Genomic DNA, 23,395 nt, shown 5'->3' on the forward strand with positions numbered 1-23,395 from the left:
GACATTAACACTGAGAGAGAGAGGATGAGAGACATTAACACTGAGAGAGAGAGAGAGGATGAGAGACATTAACACTGAGAGAGAGAGACATTAACACTGAGAGAGAGAGAGACATTAACACAGAGAGAGAGAGAGGATGAGAGACATTAACAGAGAGAGAGAGAGGGCGAGAGACATTAACACTGAGAGAGAGAGGATGAGAGACATTAACACTAAGAGAGGGAGAGACATTAACACTGAGAGAGAGAGGATGAGAGACATTAACACTGAGAGAGAGAGAGAGAGGACGAGAGACATTAACACAGAGAGAGAGGATGAGAGACATTAACACTGAGAGAGAGAGAGACATTAACACTGAGAGAGAGAGAGACATTAACACAGAGAGAGAGGATGAGAGACATTAACACTGAGAGAGGATAAGAGACATTAACAGAGAGAGAGAGAGGGCGAGAGACATTAACACTGAGAGAGAGAGGACGAGAGACATTAACAGAGAGAGAGGACGAGAGACATTAACAGAGAGAGAGAGAGGGCGAGAGACATTAACAGAGAGAGAGGACGAGAGACATTAACATTGAGAGAGAGAGGGCGAGAGACATTAATATTGAGAGAGAGAGGGCGAGAGACATTAACAGAGAGAGAGAGGTAAAAATTATTACTTCTTCTTCTTACACCGTATTTTTTACAAACTAAGATATTCGTCAGTGTCGCTCATCCGTAGAGCGCTTCTGTTGATCTGTAACATTAGATTTGTAGTTTAGATCTATTTAAGAGTTAGTGACGGCGGCTTCAGGCTGCTGCCAGCAGGTCGTCCTCCGCGTTCAGCCGACCGCCGCTCAGAACCAGAACCGGAACACGGGTTTGTTTCTATAGCAAAAAGTAAAACTACGGTATTGGCGGTCATGTAATCGGTGTCCCAACACCGTGAACACCGGTAACATCGACCACCACGGCAAAAGGCTGGAACAAGGCTGGACCTCCCTGTCAGACCACGCCCCCCTGCAGCACTCCGTCCCCATCCTATACCCCACCTCCCTGTCAGACCACGCCCCCCTGCAGCACTCCGTCCCCATCCCATACCCCACCTCCCTGTCAGACCACGCCCCCCTGCAGCACTCCGTCCCCATCCTATACCCCACCTCCCTGTCGGACCACGCCCCCCTGAAGCACTCCATCCCCATCCTATACCCCACCTCCCTGTCGGACCACGCCCCCCTGAAGCACTCCGTCCCCATCCTATACCCCACCTCCCTGTCGGACCACTCCCCCTGAAGCACTCCATCCCCATCCTATACCCCACCTCCCTGTCAGACCACGCCCCCCTGAAGCACTCCATCCCCATCCTATACCCCACCTCCCTGTGGCTCCACGCCCCCTGAAGCACTCCGTCCCCATCCTATACCCCACCTCCCTGTCGGACCACGCCCCCCTGAAGCACTCCATCCCCATCCTATACCCCACCTCCCTGTCAGACCACGCCCCCCTGAAGCACTCCATCCCCATCCTATACCCCACCTCCCTGTGGCTCCACGCCCCCTGAAGCACTCCATCCCCATCCTATACCCCACCTCCCTGTCAGACCACGCCCCCCTGCAGCACTCCGTCCCCATCCTATACCCCACCTCCCTGTGGCTCCATGCCCCCCTGCAACACTGCTCCACACTCTGTAACAGACTACTGCAAACACAGACATACACACAAATACAAGGTTAGTTTAAATGTATTACTTCTCCTGTAAATTAGTTGCACCTGACTGGTTCTTTGTCTGTTTTATTTGTTCAAACTTTGGTTGAATTTATTTCTTTATTTTTCTCACAAATGAAATCTTTCATGATAAGCTTTTGGAATATTCAGGGTTTGTACTCCAGCACCTTTGATCTTAAGACCACAGACCTGGATTTCTTAAATAGCATAAAGGATATTGATATTTTGATTCTGTTAGAAACGTGGTGTCGATGCGATGCAGTGACTCAGTGTCCATCGGGCTGCAGTGGAATCACACATCAACACATCTGGCTAAAAATGAACTGCCTGTGTGTGATATAGACGCCTCCATCACAATCACCATGAAGCTCTACAGCTCTACACACACAGATATGTCACCTTCAAGCCAAAGGCAAAATACTTGTGTGTGAGACTTTAATGCACAGACAGGTTCAGACTGTATAGACCACACAGGAGATTAACACATATTCAGACAGTCACCTTTGACCCCCTCACCCACAGCCATGAGGAACAACCCTGACAGGCTCCGCAGAGTCTCAGGCCTGTATGTGTTAAGTGGGAGGATCAGAGGAGACAGTTTGGGACGTTTCACCTGCTGTTCAGCTCTTGGGACGAGTGTAGTGGACTATGCCATCTCAGATATGGACCCCTCCTCATTCAGTGCTTTCACTGTCAGAGCACAAACCCCCCTTTCAGATCACAGCCAGATTAATATTTACTTGAGAAAACACTGGAGATACTGTCAAGAAACAACCCAGTAAGCTGCACCATCTAAACCAGTCATACAGATGGGCTCCAAACAGCTCTGAACAATTTATACAAATTATACAATACAATGTAAAGAAATGAGAAAAGACTTGAGACAGCTGTGATGACCCGACACTACAACATGAAGACTCTGAAACTCTTAACACAGTACAAACAGACCATCAGACGCTTCAGGAGACTGAACGGGCTGAATGGAGGGAAACTGGACTCGGTGGTTGACACTTGAAGACGTTTCTCCTCTCATCCTTCTTCAGTTCTAACTGACTGGCGGGGAGTTCCAGGTATTTGACCTCTGTGGGGTCGTTATCAAGGTCATTGATACCACTTGGTTCGTTAGTGCTCCTGGCTGTTGTAACGACAGTCATTAGAGTCACCTGAGGACAGGTGGAAACGACAGTCAGAGTTGTCACATGAGGCCAAATGTGGGTTGTTAAATCTCCTGGGAAGGGATGAAAGTACAGCATGTCCTCCTCTGTTGAGAGACAGTTTCTCTACTTTGACGTAGACGTCCTCCCTCACTCCTCTTTCAAACCATCTGTCCTCTCTGTCCAGAATATTTAGGTTGTTGTACTCAAAAGAGGTACACAGGACTTCCTGAATCCCTCTGAAGAGGGAAGCCATAACAAGCCTGTCGCTAAAAGAGCTCATCAGCTCACTAAAGACATTGTAGGTTGGATGATCCTCACTTTACATAACAAGCTTCCCACCCGTTCTCTGCTCCAAGTTCAGGGTTTGATACCTGAGACTCGACCTGTTAGTTAGAACTGAAGGACTACACAGACTAGTGTGTCAGTAAATGTGCAGTACAGACTACAGTGTGTCAGTAAACGTGCAGTACAGACTACAATGTGTCAGTAAACGTACAGTACAGACTACAGTGTGTCAGTAAATGTACAGTAGACTAGTGTGTCAGTAAATGTGCAGTACAGACTACAGTGTGTCAGTAAATGTACAGTAGACTAGTGTGTCAGTAAATGTACAGTAGACTAGTGTGTCAGTAAATGTGCAGTACAGACTACAGTGTGTCAGTAAATGTGCAGTACAGACTAGTGTGTCAGTAAATGTACAGTAGACTAGTGTGTCAGTAAATGTGCAGTACAGACTACAGTGTGTCAGTAAATGTACAGTACAGACTACAGTGTGTCAGTAAATGTGCAGTACAGACTAGTGTGTCAGTAAATGTGCAGTACAGACTAGTGTGTCAGTAAATGTACAGTACAGACTACAGTGTGTCAGTAAATGTGCAGTACAGACTAGTGTGTCAGTAAATGTACAGTACAGACTAGTGTGTCAGTAAATGTACAGTACAGACTACAGTGTGTCAGTAAATGTGCAGTACAGACTAGTGTGTCAGTAAATGTACAGTACAGACTACAGTGTGTCAGTAAATGTGCAGTACAGACTAGTGTGTCAGTAAATGTGCAGTACAGACTACAGTGTGTCAGTAAATGTACAGTACAGACTACAGTGTGTCAGTAAATGTACAGTACAGACTACAGTGTGTCAGTAAATGTGCAGTACAGACTAGTGTGTCAGTAAATGTACAGTAGACTAGTGTGTCAGTAAATGTGCAGTACAGACTAGTGTGTCAGTAAATGTGCAGTACAGACTACAGTGTGTCAGTAAATGTGCAGTACAGACTAGTGTGTCAGTAAACGTACAGTACAGACTAGTGTGTCAGTAAACGTACAGTAGACTAGTGTGTCAGTAAATGTGCAGTACAGACTACAGTGTGTCAGTAAATGTACAGTAGACTAGTGTGTCAGTAAATGTACAGTAGACTAGTGTGTCAGTAAATGTGCAGTACAGACTACAGTGTGTCAGTAAATGTGCAGTACAGACTAGTGTGTCAGTAAATGTGCAGTACAGACTACAGTGTGTCAGTAAATGTGCAGTACAGACTAGTGTGTCAGTAAATGTGCAGTACAGACTACAGTGTGTCAGTAAATGTACAGTACAGACTACAGTGTGTCAGTAAATGTGCAGTACAGACTAGTGTGTCAGTAAATGTACAGTACAGACTAGTGTGTCAGTAAATGTACAGTACAGACTACAGTGTGTCAGTAAATGTGCAGTACAGACTAGTGTGTCAGTAAATGTGCAGTACAGACTAGTGTGTCAGTAAATGTACAGTACAGACTACAGTGTGTCAGTAAATGTGCAGTACAGACTAGTGTGTCAGTAAATGTACAGTACAGACTAGTGTGTCAGTAAATGTACAGTAAAGACTACAGTGTGTCAGTAAATGTGCAGTACAGACTAGTGTGTCAGTAAATGTACAGTACAGACTACAGTGTGTCAGTAAATGTGCAGTACAGACTAGTGTGTCAGTAAATGTGCAGTACAGACTACAGTGTGTCAGTAAATGTACAGTACAGACTACAGTGTGTCAGTAAATGTGCAGTACAGACTACAGTGTGTCAGTAAATGTACAGTACAGACTACAGTGTGTCAGTAAATGTACAGTACAGACTACAGTGTGTCAGTAAATGTGCAGTACAGACTAGTGTGTCAGTAAATGTACAGTAGACTAGTGTGTCAGTAAATGTGCAGTACAGACTACAGTGTGTCAGTAAATGTGCAGTACAGACTACAGTGTGTCAGTAAATGTGCAGTACAGACTACAGTGTGTCAGTAAATGTACAGTACAGACTAGTGTGTCAGTAAATGTGCAGTACAGACTAGTGTGTCAGTAAATGTGCAGTACAGACTACAGTGTGTCAGTAAATGTACAGTACAGACTAGTGTGTCAGTAAATGTGCAGTACAGACTAGTGTGTCAGTAAATGTACAGTAGACTAGTGTGTCAGTTAATGTGCAGTACAGACTAGTGTGTCAGTAAATGTGCAGTACAGACTACAGTGTGTCAGTAAATGTACAGTACAGACTAGTGTGTCAGTAAATGTACAGTACAGACTAGTGTGTCAGTTAATGTGCAGTACAGACTAGTGTGTCAGTTAATGTGCAGTACAGACTACAGTGTGTCAGTAAATGTGCAGTACAGACTACAGTGTGTCAGTAAATGTGCAGTACAGACTACAGTGTGTCAGTTAATAAATGCTGCAGCTCCTCAAGACCAAGAAAAGTCTCGTCAACAACGGGTTAGCCTAACCCTTAATCTCAGTCCAGGACCAGAACTCCTGCAGTCCAGCAGTTAAAACACGTTACCAACATTCTCTCAGGTATGTAAGCTTGCAGGTATCTGATTGGCTGATGCACCTGCAGCACCGTCAGACACTTTTTGCTGTGTTTCCACTGATATGAGACCTGATCCACACAAACCACATCCAGAGACCAACAGAGGACCTGCCAGCTGTACCCATAATGCACCACACTCAGAGCAGGCTGCCTCCACCTGTGTGTGTTTGATAGGACCAAGCTGGTATGCAGTCTGATGTCCTCACAAGTGCAGTAACATGGACCTGTGTGAGTGTGTATATCCTGAGGCAGCAGCAAGTGTGGCTCTGACACACCTTTCCTCTGGTATGTGGACAATGCACACACACACACACACACACACACACACCCACACACACACACACACACACACACACACAGTTGTGTATTAATACACTGCCGTTGAAGGAAAAATCCTCACTGACTCTGTAGAGATATTTAACTACATTACCCACAAACCCTTTGTGATGATGTCAAAGGAACATTGAACCCTGTATGTGTGTAAAGAGGACATTTATCTTCACTCCTTCAGTATATAAGTCAGTCAATAATTAACACAAATACAACAAATCTCTGCAATATCTATGAACGTAAATTTCACTAAATTACAGCAACTTTTCCACATGAAACGTCTGAATCAGCAGCTGCTTGTGGTTTGGACCAATCGTGGCGTTTGGTGTGGCGGCAACTGACGACAAATCTCACCTGCCAACAAACACGATGCCATAAACTGTTCCCAAATGTTCCCAAATGTTCCCAAACGAGGTTTGATTCCGTGAGTCAGGAGACATAATCTGCCTCAAACATCAAACTAGATTTATTTTAATAACATTATTGATGATTTTATTTGCTGCTGATGTTGAGCTGAAAGTTTATTTAATAAAGGTTATAAATGGAACTCAAGTACAGTATTTTCTGTTTTATAGAACTTTGAGTCCTCATGGTTCTCATGATCAGCTGAAATATAGTTGTTTCTGTGATCTGCAGGAAGTCGTTACGTACGACTCTTCACTGGCAGCACAGCTGCTGACTGAAACTCCTCCTGCAGAACACACACACACACACACACACACACACACACACACACACACACACACATATACACATACACACACACACACACACACACATACACACACACACATATACACACACACACATATACACACACACACATACACATACACACACACACATACACACACATACACACACACACATACACATACACACACACACACACACACACACACACACACACACACACACACACATATACACATACACACACACACACACACACACACACACACACACACACACATACACACACACACACACACACACACACACACACACACACAGTGTCCTCATTAGGAGAACAGACTCTCTCTCCTTTTATAGGCAGACTGACCTGCTTCTTCTCTCCCAGATGTGGTCAGATGTTGATCTGTGCTACATTGTGCTGGTGATGATGTCATCACACAGCTGGGCATGTAGCATGGTGGCTAACGCTAGCTGGTGTGGCATCAGACTGGTTTCCTCTGAGGACCAGAGACGAGTCCTGACAGTCCGATCAGATTCATCAACAAATTCAAACTGTTTCTGCTTCTCACACAACATTGATCAGACATCTGAGTTATTTTAACTTAAGTAACTGCAGATGTTGAAATACTTTATTGATAATATGACTATATTCAGCCGTAACTGATCAAAATAAACAAATAATAACAAATATCTAAATGTCAAATAAACGTGATCCAATGAAATGTTGAACAGATTAGTTTCAGTTAAAGGCAGCAGGCTGAACATGTGGTTTGATACTAATATTGATATTTGACAGTTTAAACATCAGCTGATATTAATTTTCTTCACACAACTCAGAAGATGAAGATGATGAAGATGATGATGATGATGACAGTCTCTGCATGTTTCACATCTCTGCCAGATATCAGCTGATCGATCAGTCGGACTTGAACTTCAGTCCAGCTGTTATCAGAACTGAACGTCTGTTAATCAGTTACTGTTCAGCCTGTTAGCACTCACTGATTCACTCTGATTCACTCTGACACTCACTGATTCACCCTGATTCACTCTGATTCACTCTGACACTCACTGATTCACTCTGATTCACTCTGACACTCACTGATTCACTCTGACACTCACTGATTCACCCTGATTCACTCTGATTCACTCTGACACTCACTGATTCACTCTGACACTCACTGATTCACTCTGACACTCACTGATTCACTCTGATTCACTCTGACACTCACTGATTCACTCTGACACTCACTGATTCACTCTGATTCACTCTGACACTCACTGATTCACTCTGATTCACTCTGACACTCACTGATTCACTCTGACACTCACTGATTCACTCTGATTCACTCTGACACTCACTGATTCACTCTGATTCACTCTGACACTCACTGATTCACTCTGATTCACTCTGATTCACTCTGACACTCACTGATTCACTCTGACACTCACTGATTCACTCTGATTCACTCTGACACTCACTGATTCACTCTGACACTCACTGATTCACTCTGATTCACTCTGATTCACTCTGACACTCACTGATTCACTCTGATTCACTCTGACACTCACTGATTCACTCTGACACTCACTGATTCACTCTGATTCACACTGACACTCACTGATTCACTCTGATTCACTCTGACACTCACTGATTCACTCTGATTCACTCTGACACTCACTGATTCACTCTGATTCACTCTGATTCACTCTGACACTCACTGATTCACTCTGATTCACTCTGACACTCACTGATTCACTCTGATTCACTCTGATTCACTCTGACACTCACTGATTCACTCTGACACTCACTGATTCACTCTGATTCACTCTGACACTCACTGATTCACTCTGACACTCACTGATTCACTCTGATTCACTCTGACACTCACTGATTCACTCTGATTCACTCTGATTCACTCTGATTCACTCTGACACTCACTGATTCACTCTGACACTCACTGATTCACTCTGATTCACTCTGATTCACTCTGATTCACTCTGACACTCACTGATTCACTCTGATTCACTCTGACACTCACTGATTCACTCTGATTCACACTGACACTCACTGATTCACTCTGACACTCACTGATTCACTCTGACACTCACTGATTCACTCTGATTCACTCTGACACTCACTGATTCACTCTGACACTCACTGATTCACTCTGATTCACACTGACACTCACTGATTCACTCTGACACTCACTGATTCACTCTGACACTCACTGATTCACTCACTGATTCACTCTGATTCACTCTGACACTCACTGATTCACTCTGACACTCACTGATTCACTCTGATTCACTCTGACACTCACTGATTCACTCTGACACTCACTGATTCACTCTGATTCACTCTGACACTCACTGATTCACTCTGACACTCACTGATTCACTCTGATTCACTCTGACACTCACTGATTCACTCTGACACTCACTGATTCACTCTGATTCACTCTGACACTCACTGATTCACTCTGACACTCACTGATTCACTCTGATTCACTCTGACACTCTCTGATTCACTCTGACACTCACTGATTCACTCTGATTCACTCTGACACTCACTGATTCACTCTGACACTCTCTGATTCACTCACCGATTCACTCTGATTCACTCTGACACTCACTGATTCACTCTGATTCACTCTGACACTCACTGATTCACTCTGATTCACTCTGATTCACTCTGATTCACTCTGACACTCACTGATTCACTCTGATTCACTCTGACACTCACTGATTCACTCTGATTCACTCTGATTCACTCTGACACTCACTGATTCACTCTGATTCACTCTGACACTCACTGATTCACTCTGATTCACTCTGACACTCACTGATTCACTCTGATTCACTCTGATTCACTCTGATTCACTCTGACACTCACTGATTCACTCTGACACTCACTGATTCACTCTGATTCACTCTGATTCACTCTGATTCACTCTGACACTCACTGATTCACTCTGATTCACTCTGACACTCACTGATTCACTCTGATTCACACTGACACTCACTGATTCACTCTGACACTCACTGATTCACTCTGACACTCACTGATTCACTCTGATTCACTCTGACACTCACTGATTCACTCTGACACTCACTGATTCACTCTGACACTCACTGATTCACTCTGATTCACACTGACACTCACTGATTCACTCTGACACTCACTGATTCACTCTGACACTCACTGATTCACTCACTGATTCACTCTGATTCACTCTGACACTCACTGATTCACTCTGACACTCACTGATTCACTCTGACACTCACTGATTCACTCTGATTCACTCTGACACTCACTGATTCACTCTGACACTCACTGATTCACTCTGATTCACTCTGACACTCACTGATTCACTCTGACACTCACTGATTCACTCTGATTCACTCTGACACTCACTGATTCACTCTGACACTCACTGATTCACTCACTGATTCACTCTGATTCACTCTGACACTCACTGATTCACTCTGACACTCACTGATTCACTCACTAATTCACTCTGATTCACTCTGACACTCACTGATTCACTCTGACACTCTCTGATTCACTCACTGATTCACTCTGATTCACTCTGACACTCACTGATTCACTCTGATTCACTCTGACACTCTCTGATTCACTCTGACACTCACTGATTCACTCTGATTCACTCTGACACTCACTGATTCACTCTGACACTCACTGATTCACTCACCGATTCACTCTGATTCACTCTGACACTCACTGATTCACTCTGATTCACTCTGACACTCACTGATTCACTCTGATTCACTCTGATTCACTCTGATTCACTCTGACACTCACTGATTCACTCTGATTCACTCTGACACTCACTGATTCACTCTGATTCACTCTGATTCACTCTGATTCACTCTGACACTCACTGATTCACTCTGATTCACTCTGACACTCACTGATTCACTCTGATTCACTCTGATTCACTCTGATTCACTCTGACACTCACTGATTCACTCTGATTCACTCTGATTCACTCTGATTCACTCTGACACTCACTGATTCACTCTGATTCACTCTGACACTCACTGATTCACTCTGATTCACACTGACACTCACTGATTCACTCTGACACTCACTGATTCACTCTGACACTCACTGATTCACTCTGATTCACTCTGACACTCACTGATTCACTCTGACACTCACTGATTCACTCTGACACTCACTGATTCACTCTGATTCACACTGACACTCACTGATTCACTCTGACACTCACTGATTCACTCTGACACTCACTGATTCACTCACTGATTCACTCTGATTCACTCTGACACTCACTGATTCACTCTGACACTCACTGATTCACTCTGACACTCACTGATTCACTCTGATTCACTCTGACACTCACTGATTCACTCTGACACTCACTGATTCACTCTGATTCACTCTGACACTCACTGATTCACTCTGACACTCACTGATTCACTCTGATTCACTCTGACACTCACTGATTCACTCTGACACTCACTGATTCACTCACTGATTCACTCTGATTCACTCTGACACTCACTGATTCACTCTGACACTCACTGATTCACTCACTAATTCACTCTGATTCACTCTGACACTCACTGATTCACTCTGACACTCTCTGATTCACTCACTGATTCACTCTGATTCACTCTGACACTCACTGATTCACTCTGACACTCACTGATTCACTCTGATTCACTCTGATTCACTCACTGATTCACTCTGACACTCACTGATTCACTCTGACACTCACTGATTCACTCTGATTCACTCTGACACTCACTGATTCACTCTGACACTCTCTGATTCACTCTGACACTCACTGATTCACTCTGATTCACTCTGACACTCACTGATTCACTCTGACACTCACTGATTCACTCTGATTCACTCTGACACTCACTGATTCACTCTGATTCACTCTGACACTCTCTGATTCACTCTGACACTCACTGATTCACTCTGACACTCACTGATTCACTCTGATTCACTCTGACACTCTCTGATTCACTCACCGATTCACTCTGATTCACTCTGACACTCACTGATTCACTCTGACACTCTCTGATTCACTCTGACACTCTCTGATTCACTCTGACACTCTCTGATTCACTCTGACACTCACTGATTCACTCTGATTCACTCTGATACTCACTGATTCACTCTGATTCACTCTGACACTCACTGATTCACTCTGATTCACTCTGATACTCACTGATTCACTCTGATTCACTCTGACACTCACTGATTCACTCTGATTCACTCTGATACTCACTGATTCACTCTGATTCACTCTGACACTCTCTGATTCACTCACCGATTCACTCTGATTCACTCTGACACTCACTGATTCACTCTGACACTCTCTGATTCACTCTGACACTCTCTGATTCACTCTGACACTCACTGATTCACTCTGATTCACTCTGATACTCACTGATTCACTCTGATTCACTCTGACACTCACTGATTCACTCTGATTCACTCTGATACTCACTGATTCACTCTGATTCACTCTGACACTCACTGATTCACTCTGATTCACTCTGATACTCACTGATTCACTCTGATTCACTCTGACACTCTCTGATTCACTCTGATTCACTCTGATACTCACTGATTCACTCTGATTCACTCTGACACTCACTGATTCACTCTGATTCACTCTGATACTCACTGATTCACTCTGATTCACTCTGATACTCACTGATTCACTCTGATTCACTCTGATACTCACTGATTCACTCACTGATTCACTCTGACACTCTCTGATTCACTCTGATACTCACTGATTCACTCTGATTCACTCTGACACTCACTGATTCACTCTGATTCACTCTGATACTCACTGATTCACTCTGATTCACTCTGACACTCACTGATTCACTCTGATTCACTCTGATACTCACTGATTCACTCTGATTCACTCTGACACTCACTGATTCACTCTGATTCACTCTGATACTCACTGATTCACTCTGATTCACTCTGACACTCACTGATTCACTCTGATTCACTCTGACACTCACTGATTCACTCTGATTCACTCTGATACTCACTGATTCACTCTGATTCACTCTGACACTCACTGATTCACTCTGATTCACTCTGATACTCACTGATTCACTCTGATTCACTCTGACACTCACTGATTCACTGAGATGTTTCCTCTGATATTGAACATGTGAACAGAGACATCAGCAGTGGAAACATCATGTCTGTATTTACAGACTCAGAGATGTTGCCTATTCAGTCCAATCAGAAGTTGTCATTGGACACATGATCCACAGCAGTTTGTAGCTTTGTCGTGAGGCTCACTGCTCATGCTCAGTAGTGTTTCTCTTGCCAAGCCTGCAGACTTTACATCAGGATGACATCACAGATTTTAAAATTTATTTTTCTTAGCTTGAGGAAAGTTTTTCATATATAAAACCTTCATGGACTAAAAACTGATAACACAGAGTCATAATTTACTTCATTTGCAGTTGGAGGCGTCCTGTCGGCTGTTTGACAGACGTTTCATTATAACGGAGCTCTGTGGGGAAAATGCTTTTTCAGCTGTAATACTATGAGTGGCCACTGGGGGGAACCCGCAGCGAGGCCAGTCTGCTCCCAAAGCATGCTGGGTAACATGGACGCAGCTGGACTCCTTCTGAACCACAGAGGAAGAACACAGGAAGCTGTGTGCTATAAACAGGAAATGCACTTTTAACTGGAAACACACACACACACACGTTTGTCTTTCTATCCTTGTGAGGACTCACAGTGACACAATGCATTCCCTGGTCCCTAACCCACCATAACCATCACAACTAAATGCCTAACCCTACCCTTACCCCTAACTCAACCTAAACCCAACTCTAACCTTGACCCTGAAACCAAGTCTGAATCCTCAAACTGTCCTTTGAAGTAGCGAGGACCAGCCTACATGTCCTCATGACACAGGAATGTCCTCATAATGCTGGTTTTCAACTGAAATTGGTTCTCACAAAGATAGAAAGAGAAACGCACTCTCACACACACACTGAGCAGCTTTCACAGGACTGGATGGACGCCATGTTGGAACGCCGTATCCATGATTCAGTTTCCTGTTCAGACCACATTTCACTTCCTGTGTTTTACTGATAAAATGCTTCCTGTTTCTACTGAACACTACAGGAGGAGAGTAAAGGCCAATTCATGCTTTCTGTGTCCATGAGGGTCTGCATGACGTAAATGTCCTGATTCGCCCATGTCGTCTACTGTAACCTAACCACACTGTACCCATAACCCTACTGTACCTTAACCCCTACCCCTACTGTACCCTACCTCTACTGTACCCTAACCCCTAACCCTACTGTACCCTTACCCTGCTGTACCCTAACCCTATTGTGTCCTACCCTTACTGTACCCTGACCCCTACCGCAACCTACTCCTACTGTACCCTAACCCTACTGTACCCTGACTCCTACCCCTACGGTACCCTAATCCCTAACCCTACTGTACCCTACCTCTACAGTACCCTAACCCTACTGTACCCTAACCCCTAACCCTACTGTGCCCTGACCCTACTGTACCCTAACCCTACTGTACCCTACCTCTACTGTACCCTAACCCCTAATCCTACTGTACCCTAACCCCACTGTACCGTAACCCTACTCTGCCCTTACCCTACTGTAACCTAACCCCCAACCCTACTGTACCCTAACTCTACTGTACCCTACCCCTACTGTACCCTAACCCCTACCCCTACTGTAGCCTTACCCTACTATACCCTACCCCTACTGTACCCTGACCCCTAACCCTACTGTACCCTACCCCTACTGTACCCTAACCCCTAACCCTACTGTACCCTACCCCTACCCCTACTGTACCCTACCCCTACTGTACCCTAACCCCTACCCCTACTGTAGCCTTACCCTACTATACCCTACCCCTACTGTACCCTAACCCCTAACCCTACTGTACCCTACCCCTACCCCTACTGTACCCTAACCCCTACCCCTACTGTAGCCTTACCCTACTATACCCTACCCCTACTGTACCCTGACCCCTAACCCTACTGTACCCTACCCCTACTGTACCCTAACCCCTAACCCTACTGTACCCTACCCCTAACCCTACCGTACCCTACCCCTACTGTACCCTAACCCTACAGTACCCTACCCCTACTGTACCCTAACTCTACTGTACCCTAGCCCTACTGTACCCTAACCCCTAACCCTACTGTACCCTACCCCTAACCCTACTGTACCCTAACCCCTACCCCTACTGTACCCTAACCCTACTGTACCCTAACCCCTAACCCTACTGTACCCTACCCCTACCCCTACTGTACCCTAACCCTACTGTACCCTAACCCCTAACCCTACTGTACCCTAACCCTACTGTACCCTAACCCCTAACCCTACTGTACCCTACCCCTACCCCTACTGTACCCTAACCCTAACCGTGCATGTGCTAGAAAAGCAAACAGGAAGCCCATCTCGTCTACTGTATGTTTGTATTGTGCTGCTGTGGACGTGTTGTTTAAAGTGCTGGTGAGACAAAGAATACAATCCAGCAGTCCGGTTGGAAGAACAGATTATTCAGCCATGACTTTTAAAATCTTTTAGATAACACTAAGTTACAGTTTCTGTACTCCAACACAACAAACTCCTCTCAGCAGTCCCTCCAACTCTGTCATGGCTGAATATTCAGCTGACAACTACTCAACTCTCGCGAGATTTCAGAATGAGACTTCTCCTTCTGTCCAGTAATAACATGAAGCTTCACTGTACATTCAGACAAACTAATGTCGCAGCTACAATTGTTAGATTTCATCTGTGAGACCAACATTTATCTTCCAAAAGGAATTATATCATATATCAAAATGCTGCAAAGACATTGGAGCCAGCGGATCAGTTCATGGATCATGTTCTCCCCGGGATGACCACACGTTGACCGGCTGATCATCTCAGGAACTGGGCTGCTAGCAGCTGAGATGAGCGGCTGGTCTCACCCGGCCAGCGGATCCCAAACATCTCCCAGAACATCCCAGCAGGTTTACAGACTGGAATTATTGGGATAAACTGACCACATGTTGGAATCTACATGTTACTTTCTCACCTGAAAACATATTAAAACTTAATAATGTGACATATCAACAGTCCTACAGCTGGACTTGGCTGGATCTGGACTCTGAACTGGAACAGCAGTCGAGCTGCAATGATGATGACGAGAACAAGAACAAAAGAACAGACCAGAACGCAGACGGAGGAAGTCCTGCTGTCTGCTGGGACACACTCATAGGTCAAAGGTCAGCAGGAGGTCAACGGGAAGTCTTACCTCTCCAAAAGCTCCTCGTCCAATCACCTTCAGCATCTCAAAGTCGTCCCTGTGCAGTCTCATGTCCTTCACTGCAGTGGTGAATGGCTTCACTGAGGACACAAACACACCAACACAAGTGTTAGAGACACAGATTATAGAGATATTATAGAGATTACAGAGATATTAAATAGATGTAAAGGTATCAGAGATATTATAGAAATATTATATATTGTTATTATAGAGATATCAGAGATATTAAATAGATATTATAGAGATATTATATAGATTATAGGAACATTATAGAGATATCAAATAGATGTAGAGGTATCAGAGATATTATAGAAATATAGTTATTCTAAAGAGATATGGAGATTGTAGAGATATTATAGAAATATTATATATTGTTATTATAGAGATAGAGATATTAAAGATATAGTTACTATAGAGATATTAAAGATATAGTTATTATAGAGATATTAAAGATATAGTTATTATAGAGATATTAAAGATATAGTTATTATAGAGATATTAAAGATATCACAGTTATTATAGAGATATTATAGATATCACAGTTATTATAGAGATATCAGAGATGTGGATACACACACAATACTTGTTAGTAGATCAGTTGATTGTTAGTTTGGATCCAAACGTGAAGACAAATACAGAAAATCAGCAGAATGATCCTTTAAATTAATTGCTACATATCAACATGTGGGCACTAGGACCCTGCAGACTGTCAGCTCTCATTCATCTTTTATTTATCTGTTAATGGCTCAGTCATATCTGGGTCACACACACACACACACTATAACACACACACACACACACACACAGTAACAGAATATCTATCGGTTGTTTTCATTATTGATTAAACAGCTGATTATTTGCTGATTGATCGTTGAATTGATGAAATGATCAAAATGAAAAACGCTTCAGTTTGTTTTTATGTTTCATACATGAAGAAAACCTGAGACTCATGTTTGTTGTTAGAGATGAAACCAATCCATAGATTATGGATTATTGATGAATAATATTGATTCTGTGACAGTTAACAGTCAGGTGACCTGCAGCCAATCACGTCACAGTTTACACGACTGTTGTTGACGTTGACATTTAGACATTTTACACATTGAATGAATGTGAGATGATTTCTAACGTCACTGAAACACCTTCAGTCACGTTTGATCACTAATCATTGATGAATGGAGACAGTAACAGACGGATCAATAATGAAAATGACGTTCATGTTGTACAGTCGCAAGCAGCAACAACCAACAACAACAACCAATCAGCTGCCCGGTCACTGTATCAGCACCTGGGATAAATCACCATGGTAACCTGAGCTGAACAGCTAACCTGCTCCGGATCAACACCCCGACCCGCCGACCAATCAGATCGCTGGAAACACAGAGTCGTCATTCCTACAGTTTCTAATAAACGCTGTTGTCTTTAATTAGAAAATAATCCACAATGTTAATCAGTCGCTAACGACGTCTGAACTGAAGTCACATAGAATCATTCATGTTTTCATTCTAATGTTTCACTTCGTTAAAAATCACTTCCTAATTATTATCACTTCATTCATGGCTCTGATGATGTCACTCATCAGCTGATCACCTGATCAGCTGATCAGCTGTATGAGCCTCATTTTTAATTCAGTTTCAATAATCTATTTTAATAACTTATCTGTGATTGGTTATTTCTCAGAGAGAACGTGAGTTATTGATCAGTGGTGATGTCTGGACGTCTACAGGAAGTTGCTGCTCCAACTATTTATAAACGCTGAAAAGCTCCTTTTCCTGCTTTACGTTCTGACACTTTTATATTTCATTTCCTACCAACTCGATGTTCCTGTCTAACTCTGTGTTCTGTCTGTTTGATCTCAAAGATCTTCAGCAGCAGCCTGGAGATCGTCTCCGTGTGGCGTTCACTGCCAACATTCACTTCACGTTCATCTTGCAAAAGTAATTATTTAGTCATTAAATCAACACGCGCTGCTTTTCTAAAGATAAACTACAAGATGAGTGGGGCGTGTGCCGCTGTAGACGGCGAGGACGGAGAGACGTCCACAGCTCGACCTACAGCTGCATCCAGCGACACAACGTCACCTCAGAACCTCACTTCCTGTTCCTGAGCGCAGCTGACATCAGTATGTGCTGGTGTTCAGTGTCTGAAGTGACAGACCTGTTACTGTCGTCGCACATCCCAAAGCCAATATATTATAATATATATATATATATATATATATATATATATATATATATATATAATATATAAATACCATCACGCAACACGTTTCTCCAAGTTGTTTAAGTTCTAAAGTTGTGAAAAAGGTTTGAAAACTACGATATGACGCATGAAAGAAAAACGGTGAAATGCGACTTCCTCCTCCTGTAAGAAGCAGCCAATGAGGTGCATTCAATGTCAGCTGGGTGAATCAGAGTTTCTGCATTAACTGCAGTCAGCAGGGACGTCGTCTCTGTGTTTGTTATTAGTGTCAGACATTAAAGTAACACCTGATCTATGATTATATGTGCAGTAATCAGACACGTTTCCTTTCTTTGTATTTAATGAGTTATGTTTAGTTAACAGGTGAAGATGTGTATCAGGACAGTGAACGCAGCTACGTTGATAGAGGTGTAACGGAAACATCAACAGAGACGCGGTTCTGTTCTAAGCAGAGGTTAGCCGCTCGGCCGGCAGACGTCTGCTGCAGTTTGATTCCTCGGTAACGCAGATCAGAAAACGCTCATCAAACATAAAGCCTGGTGGGAAATAAAGGATCCGCCTATTAGAGGAAATACGGTCATTATGTTTACTTCATTAATACGTAGAATCAATAAACGTATTGATTACTGTTCAGTTAGTGAAGTTATCGACCTTCATCGTGTTCAGTGGTGCTCTTGATCTTCCACATTATAGACACGAGGTCTGAGAATCACTGAACCCCCCAATACTAAACCAGGACTAACCAGGTCATAGTGGGACAGACCAGGACTAACCAGGTCATAGTGGGACAACCCAGGACTAAACAGGTCAAAGTGGGACAGACCAGGACTAACTAGGTCAAAGTGGGACAGACCAGGACTTGAAATGTCAAAGTGAGACAAACTAGGACTACCCAGGTCAAAGTATGGCAGATCAGGACTAACCAGGTTAAAGTGGGACGAACCAGGACTAACCAGGTCAAAATGGGATGAACAAGGACAAAGTGGGACAAATCAGGACTTAACAGGTCGAAGTGGGACTAACCAGGACTAACCAGGTCAAAGTGGGACAAACCAGGACTAAACAGGTCAAAGTGGGACAAACCAGGATTAAACAGGTCAAAGTGGGGCAGATCAGGACTTAACAGGTCAAAGTGGGACGAACCAGGACTAACCAGGTCAAAATGGGATGAACAAGGACAAAGTGGGACAAATCAGGACTTAACAGGTCAAAGTGGGACAAATCAGGACTAAACAGGTCGAAGTGGGACTAACCAGGACTAACCAGGTCAAAGTGGGACAAACCAGGACTAAACAGGTCAAAGTGGGACAAACCAGGACTAAACAGGTCAAAGTGGGGCAGATCAGGACTTAACAGGTCAAAGTGGGACAAACCAGGACTAAACAGGTCAAAGTGGGGCAGATCAGGACTTAACAGGTCAAAGTGGGACAAACCAGGACTATCCAGGTTAAAGTGGGACAAACCAGGACTAACCAGGTTTAAGTGGGACAGACCAGGACTAAACAGATCAAAGTGGGACAAAGAAGGACTAAACAGGTCAAAGTGGGACAGATCATGACTACACAGGTCAAAGTGGGATAGACCAGGACTAAACAGGTCAAAGTGGGACAGATCATGACTACACAGGTCAAAGTGGGACAGATCAGGACTTAACAGGTCAAAGTGGGACAAACCAGGACTAAACAGGTCAAAGTGGGACAAACCAGGACTAAACAGGTCAAAGTGGGACAAACCAGGACTAACCAGGTTTAAGTGGGACAGACCAGGACTAAACAGATCAAAGTGGGACAACCCAGGACTAAACAGGTCAAAGTGGGACAGATCATGACTACACAGGTCAAAGTGGGACAGATCAGGACTACACAGGTCAAAGTGGGACAAACAAGGACAGAGTGGGACAAACCAGGACTAAACAGGTTAAAGTGGGACAGATCAGGACTACACAGATCAAAGTGGGATGAACATGGACTAAGTGGGACAAACCAGGACAAAATGGGACAGACCAGGACGAAGCAGGACAAACCAGGACAAACCACACTGCTCACTAAAACCTGTTTCAGACTGACTCATAACCGGGTCCAGGTCCAGTATTGGGTTCAGGACCAGGACCAGGTCCAGGCCCCGGGTCTTACCCCATTCCAGGAAGTCTTGGACGTGCTTCTCCCTCTTCAGCGGGGTCTGGGACACCTCTGAGTGCAGGCAGAGCAGCAGGTCCAGCAGCGTCTCCACGCTCAGACTGCCCACCAGCTTCTGCTCCAGCAGCAGCTCCTCCAGCCGCTTCAGGCGGGCCTGCGCCGACATGCTGCCCGGGGACAGTGGCCTCTCTCCCGTGGACAGTCACCGCCGCTCCCGCTGACCCTCCGACCGAGCTCCGCTTCCTGCCGAGTGCCGCCGAGCTCCGCCTGCTAACCTCCGCTAGCCGCCTCGTTAGCTCCGGGAAGATATTCCCGACATTTTGCGGAGTCTGGTTGTCGGTGTGTCGGTGTGTCTCCGCCGGTTACTGCCTGCAGGCCCGCGCCGGTCCGCCCTCCGCCGCTTTAATCCCGGTAAATCTGGACTTTCCTCTCGGTCAGACCGTCGACTCTCTCAAGCTGGCCGCGGCCGCTGCATGTCTGCGGGTCGGCTATCAGCTCGGTAACATGTCCGGGAGCTCCGGGACGGACTCACGGTACCGACGGACCTCCGGCAGAACCGTCGGGGCGCGTGCGGGAGGATTACGGAGCGTTTTTCGGGAGTTTGCGGGCGGCTGCCGGTGTGACGGAGCGGAGGGAATATGGCTGAATCCAGACCGGATCACCGACAACAAGCACGAGACACCGGGACACACTTCCTGTCCGCCCGGGAGGGGGGCAGGGGGGGGTGTCACAATAAAATACCAGCAACCACAATCAGTAATCAATTAATTAATTATCGTTTTCTCTATTCATCAATCAGTAATCAATGAATTAATTATTGTTTTCTCTATTCATCAATCAGTTTCTCCATTAATCAATTAATGTTGTTTTTGTTATTAATGTTATTATTATTGTTATTGTTATTGTTATTACTGTTGTCATTGTTGTTATTATTGTCATTATTGTTGTTGTTATTATTGTTATTGTTGTGGTTATTATTGTTGTTATTGTTATTGTTGTTGTTGTTATTGTTGTTGTTATTGTTATTGTTATTATTGTTGTTATTGTTGTTGTTGTTGTTGTTATTGTTGTGGTTATTATTGTTATTACTGTTGTTGTTATTGTTGTGGTTATTATTGTTATTATTGTTGTTGTTATTATTGTTGTTATTGTTATTGTTGTTGTTGTTATTGTTGTTGTCATTGTTGTTATTATTGTCATTATTGTTGTTGTTATTATTGTTATTGTTGTGGTTATTATTGTTGTTATTGTTATTGTTGTTGTTGTTATTGTTGTTGTTATTGTTGTGGTTATTATTGTTATTATTGTTGTTGTTGCAGTCAAGCTGCGTATTTTAAACACATCAATCATTTTTTGACTGTTTTCATCATCAATCAACCTGCTGATTATTTTCTTGATTAATCAAATTAATCAGTTCATTAATTTCAGGAAATATTCAGTTTATTTGTAACAAACTGCAAATTATTCTGAATATTTCCAGGAACTGAATCTAACATTAATTAAACATTAAAGTAGCTGTGAAATCAATAGTTTATTTTAATAGAAGTAAATATAAACATTCACATACGTTCAGTGTGAATTCAGCAGTTCAGTGTTTACAGGATCAATTAGTCGATCAACAGAAATTTAATCAGCAACTATTTCAATAATCAATTAATCTTTAAGTTCATTTTCAGGTAAAAATGTCAAATATTGATCGTTTCTGCTTTATAAACTTTATTCAGTGAACATGTTCAGATTTACTCTTCATAACTTATTCAATATAATCATTTAATTCATCAGACTGATAATGAAATGAATAAAATAATAATAATTATTAACTGTCTACAGGGACACGTTTTAAACTATTACATATAAAAACAAAGTCACTCAAAACTAATATAATATAAAATAAATGATGAACTATTAAAATCTTCTAATCTGTTGTATATATTAAATAACTGTGACAGCTGCTCACAGGTCTGTTCATATCTCATTGATCGATTGATTTATTGATCAATTGATGGATTGATGTTCCTCTGATCACTTCAGTGTGAATAATGATAATAAACTTGATTCTCTCTCTCTCTCTCTCTATATATATATATATATATACATACACACACACACACATATATATATATAATGATATATGACCTTTATTGTCATCTCACCACAGTTATTTATATCAATATATAAAATATGAATCACTTTTATATGATGACATGAAAGCAGCAAAATACCAAAGTAGAATTTAGATAAATGAATAATAAGAAACAGCAAAGTCAATATTTAACACATTTACAATAAAAGATGAAATATTGAACACATCTGAAAAAATAAAAGCTGAGCTGAAAAGCCATGCTTTTATTTTGAAGGCTGACAGCCCCGGCCGGATGTGGCTTCCTGCTGCCGCGTGCTGACCTGACTCACCTGTCTGTCTCTCCCTGAGGAACACGGAGGCCCCGCCCTCCTGCACCGGAAACGCTCTGGATACATGACGTCATTCCGTGATTGACAGGAGCCGGGAGCGGACTGGTACCCCCGCCCCCACCGGACTGTGACGTCATCAGCACAAACAGAACAGAGATTAAGTTCAATCAGGTGTTTATATATATATATATATATATATATATATATATATATATATAAACATATATATATATATATAAATATATATATATATATATGAATGATTTTAGCCAAGTGAGGATTAACTCCATCTAACTTTTTTTTTTTTTGCATATGCAAAAAAATAAGAAAAGCTAAAATGGAGTAAAGTTTGTGAATTCACACATTAAATGTAATCTGTGTTTGATTAATGAAACTTTATTCCAGCAAACATCTCACAGCTGGATTAATGAAGCAGATTATATTATATGTATTATATTATATATATTTGTAAAAGTTTGAATGTAAACTATGAAAATCAAAACTTCAACTCATCAAGAGGCCAAATATTTTTGCTGGAGGGCCAGATTTGGGCCACGGGCCGCTGTTTGTCCAGCATTATTTATATGCTGAACCTCTGCAGT

The 23,395-nt window shown here is 43.0% G+C and overlaps 1 protein-coding gene across 2 annotated transcripts in view; it reads right to left on the reverse strand.

Annotated features, from left to right (window-relative positions):
• cdc42bpb (CDC42 binding protein kinase beta (DMPK-like)) overlaps window positions 1-21,034 on the reverse strand; it is a 50,899-nt gene extending 29,865 nt beyond the window's left edge. Inside the window, exons 1-2 of one of the 2 annotated variants that reach the window (XM_042390303.1) lie at window positions 20,379-21,034; window positions 16,033-16,124 (exon numbers count right to left, since the gene is read on the reverse strand). In XM_042390303.1, the coding sequence (XP_042246237.1) occupies window positions 16,033-16,124; window positions 20,379-20,547 (261 nt within the window). In that variant the 5' untranslated portion in view covers window positions 20,548-21,034. The remainder of the gene's footprint in view (window positions 1-16,032; window positions 16,125-20,378) is intronic. The other variant, XM_042390302.1, reaches the window with a different exon arrangement.
• Window positions 21,035-23,395: the final 2,361 nt, after the last annotated feature.

Source organism: Thunnus maccoyii, chromosome 17 (assembly GCF_910596095.1).
Source record: "Thunnus maccoyii chromosome 17, fThuMac1.1, whole genome shotgun sequence".
NCBI classification, from domain to species: Eukaryota; Metazoa; Chordata; class Actinopteri; order Scombriformes; family Scombridae; genus Thunnus; species Thunnus maccoyii.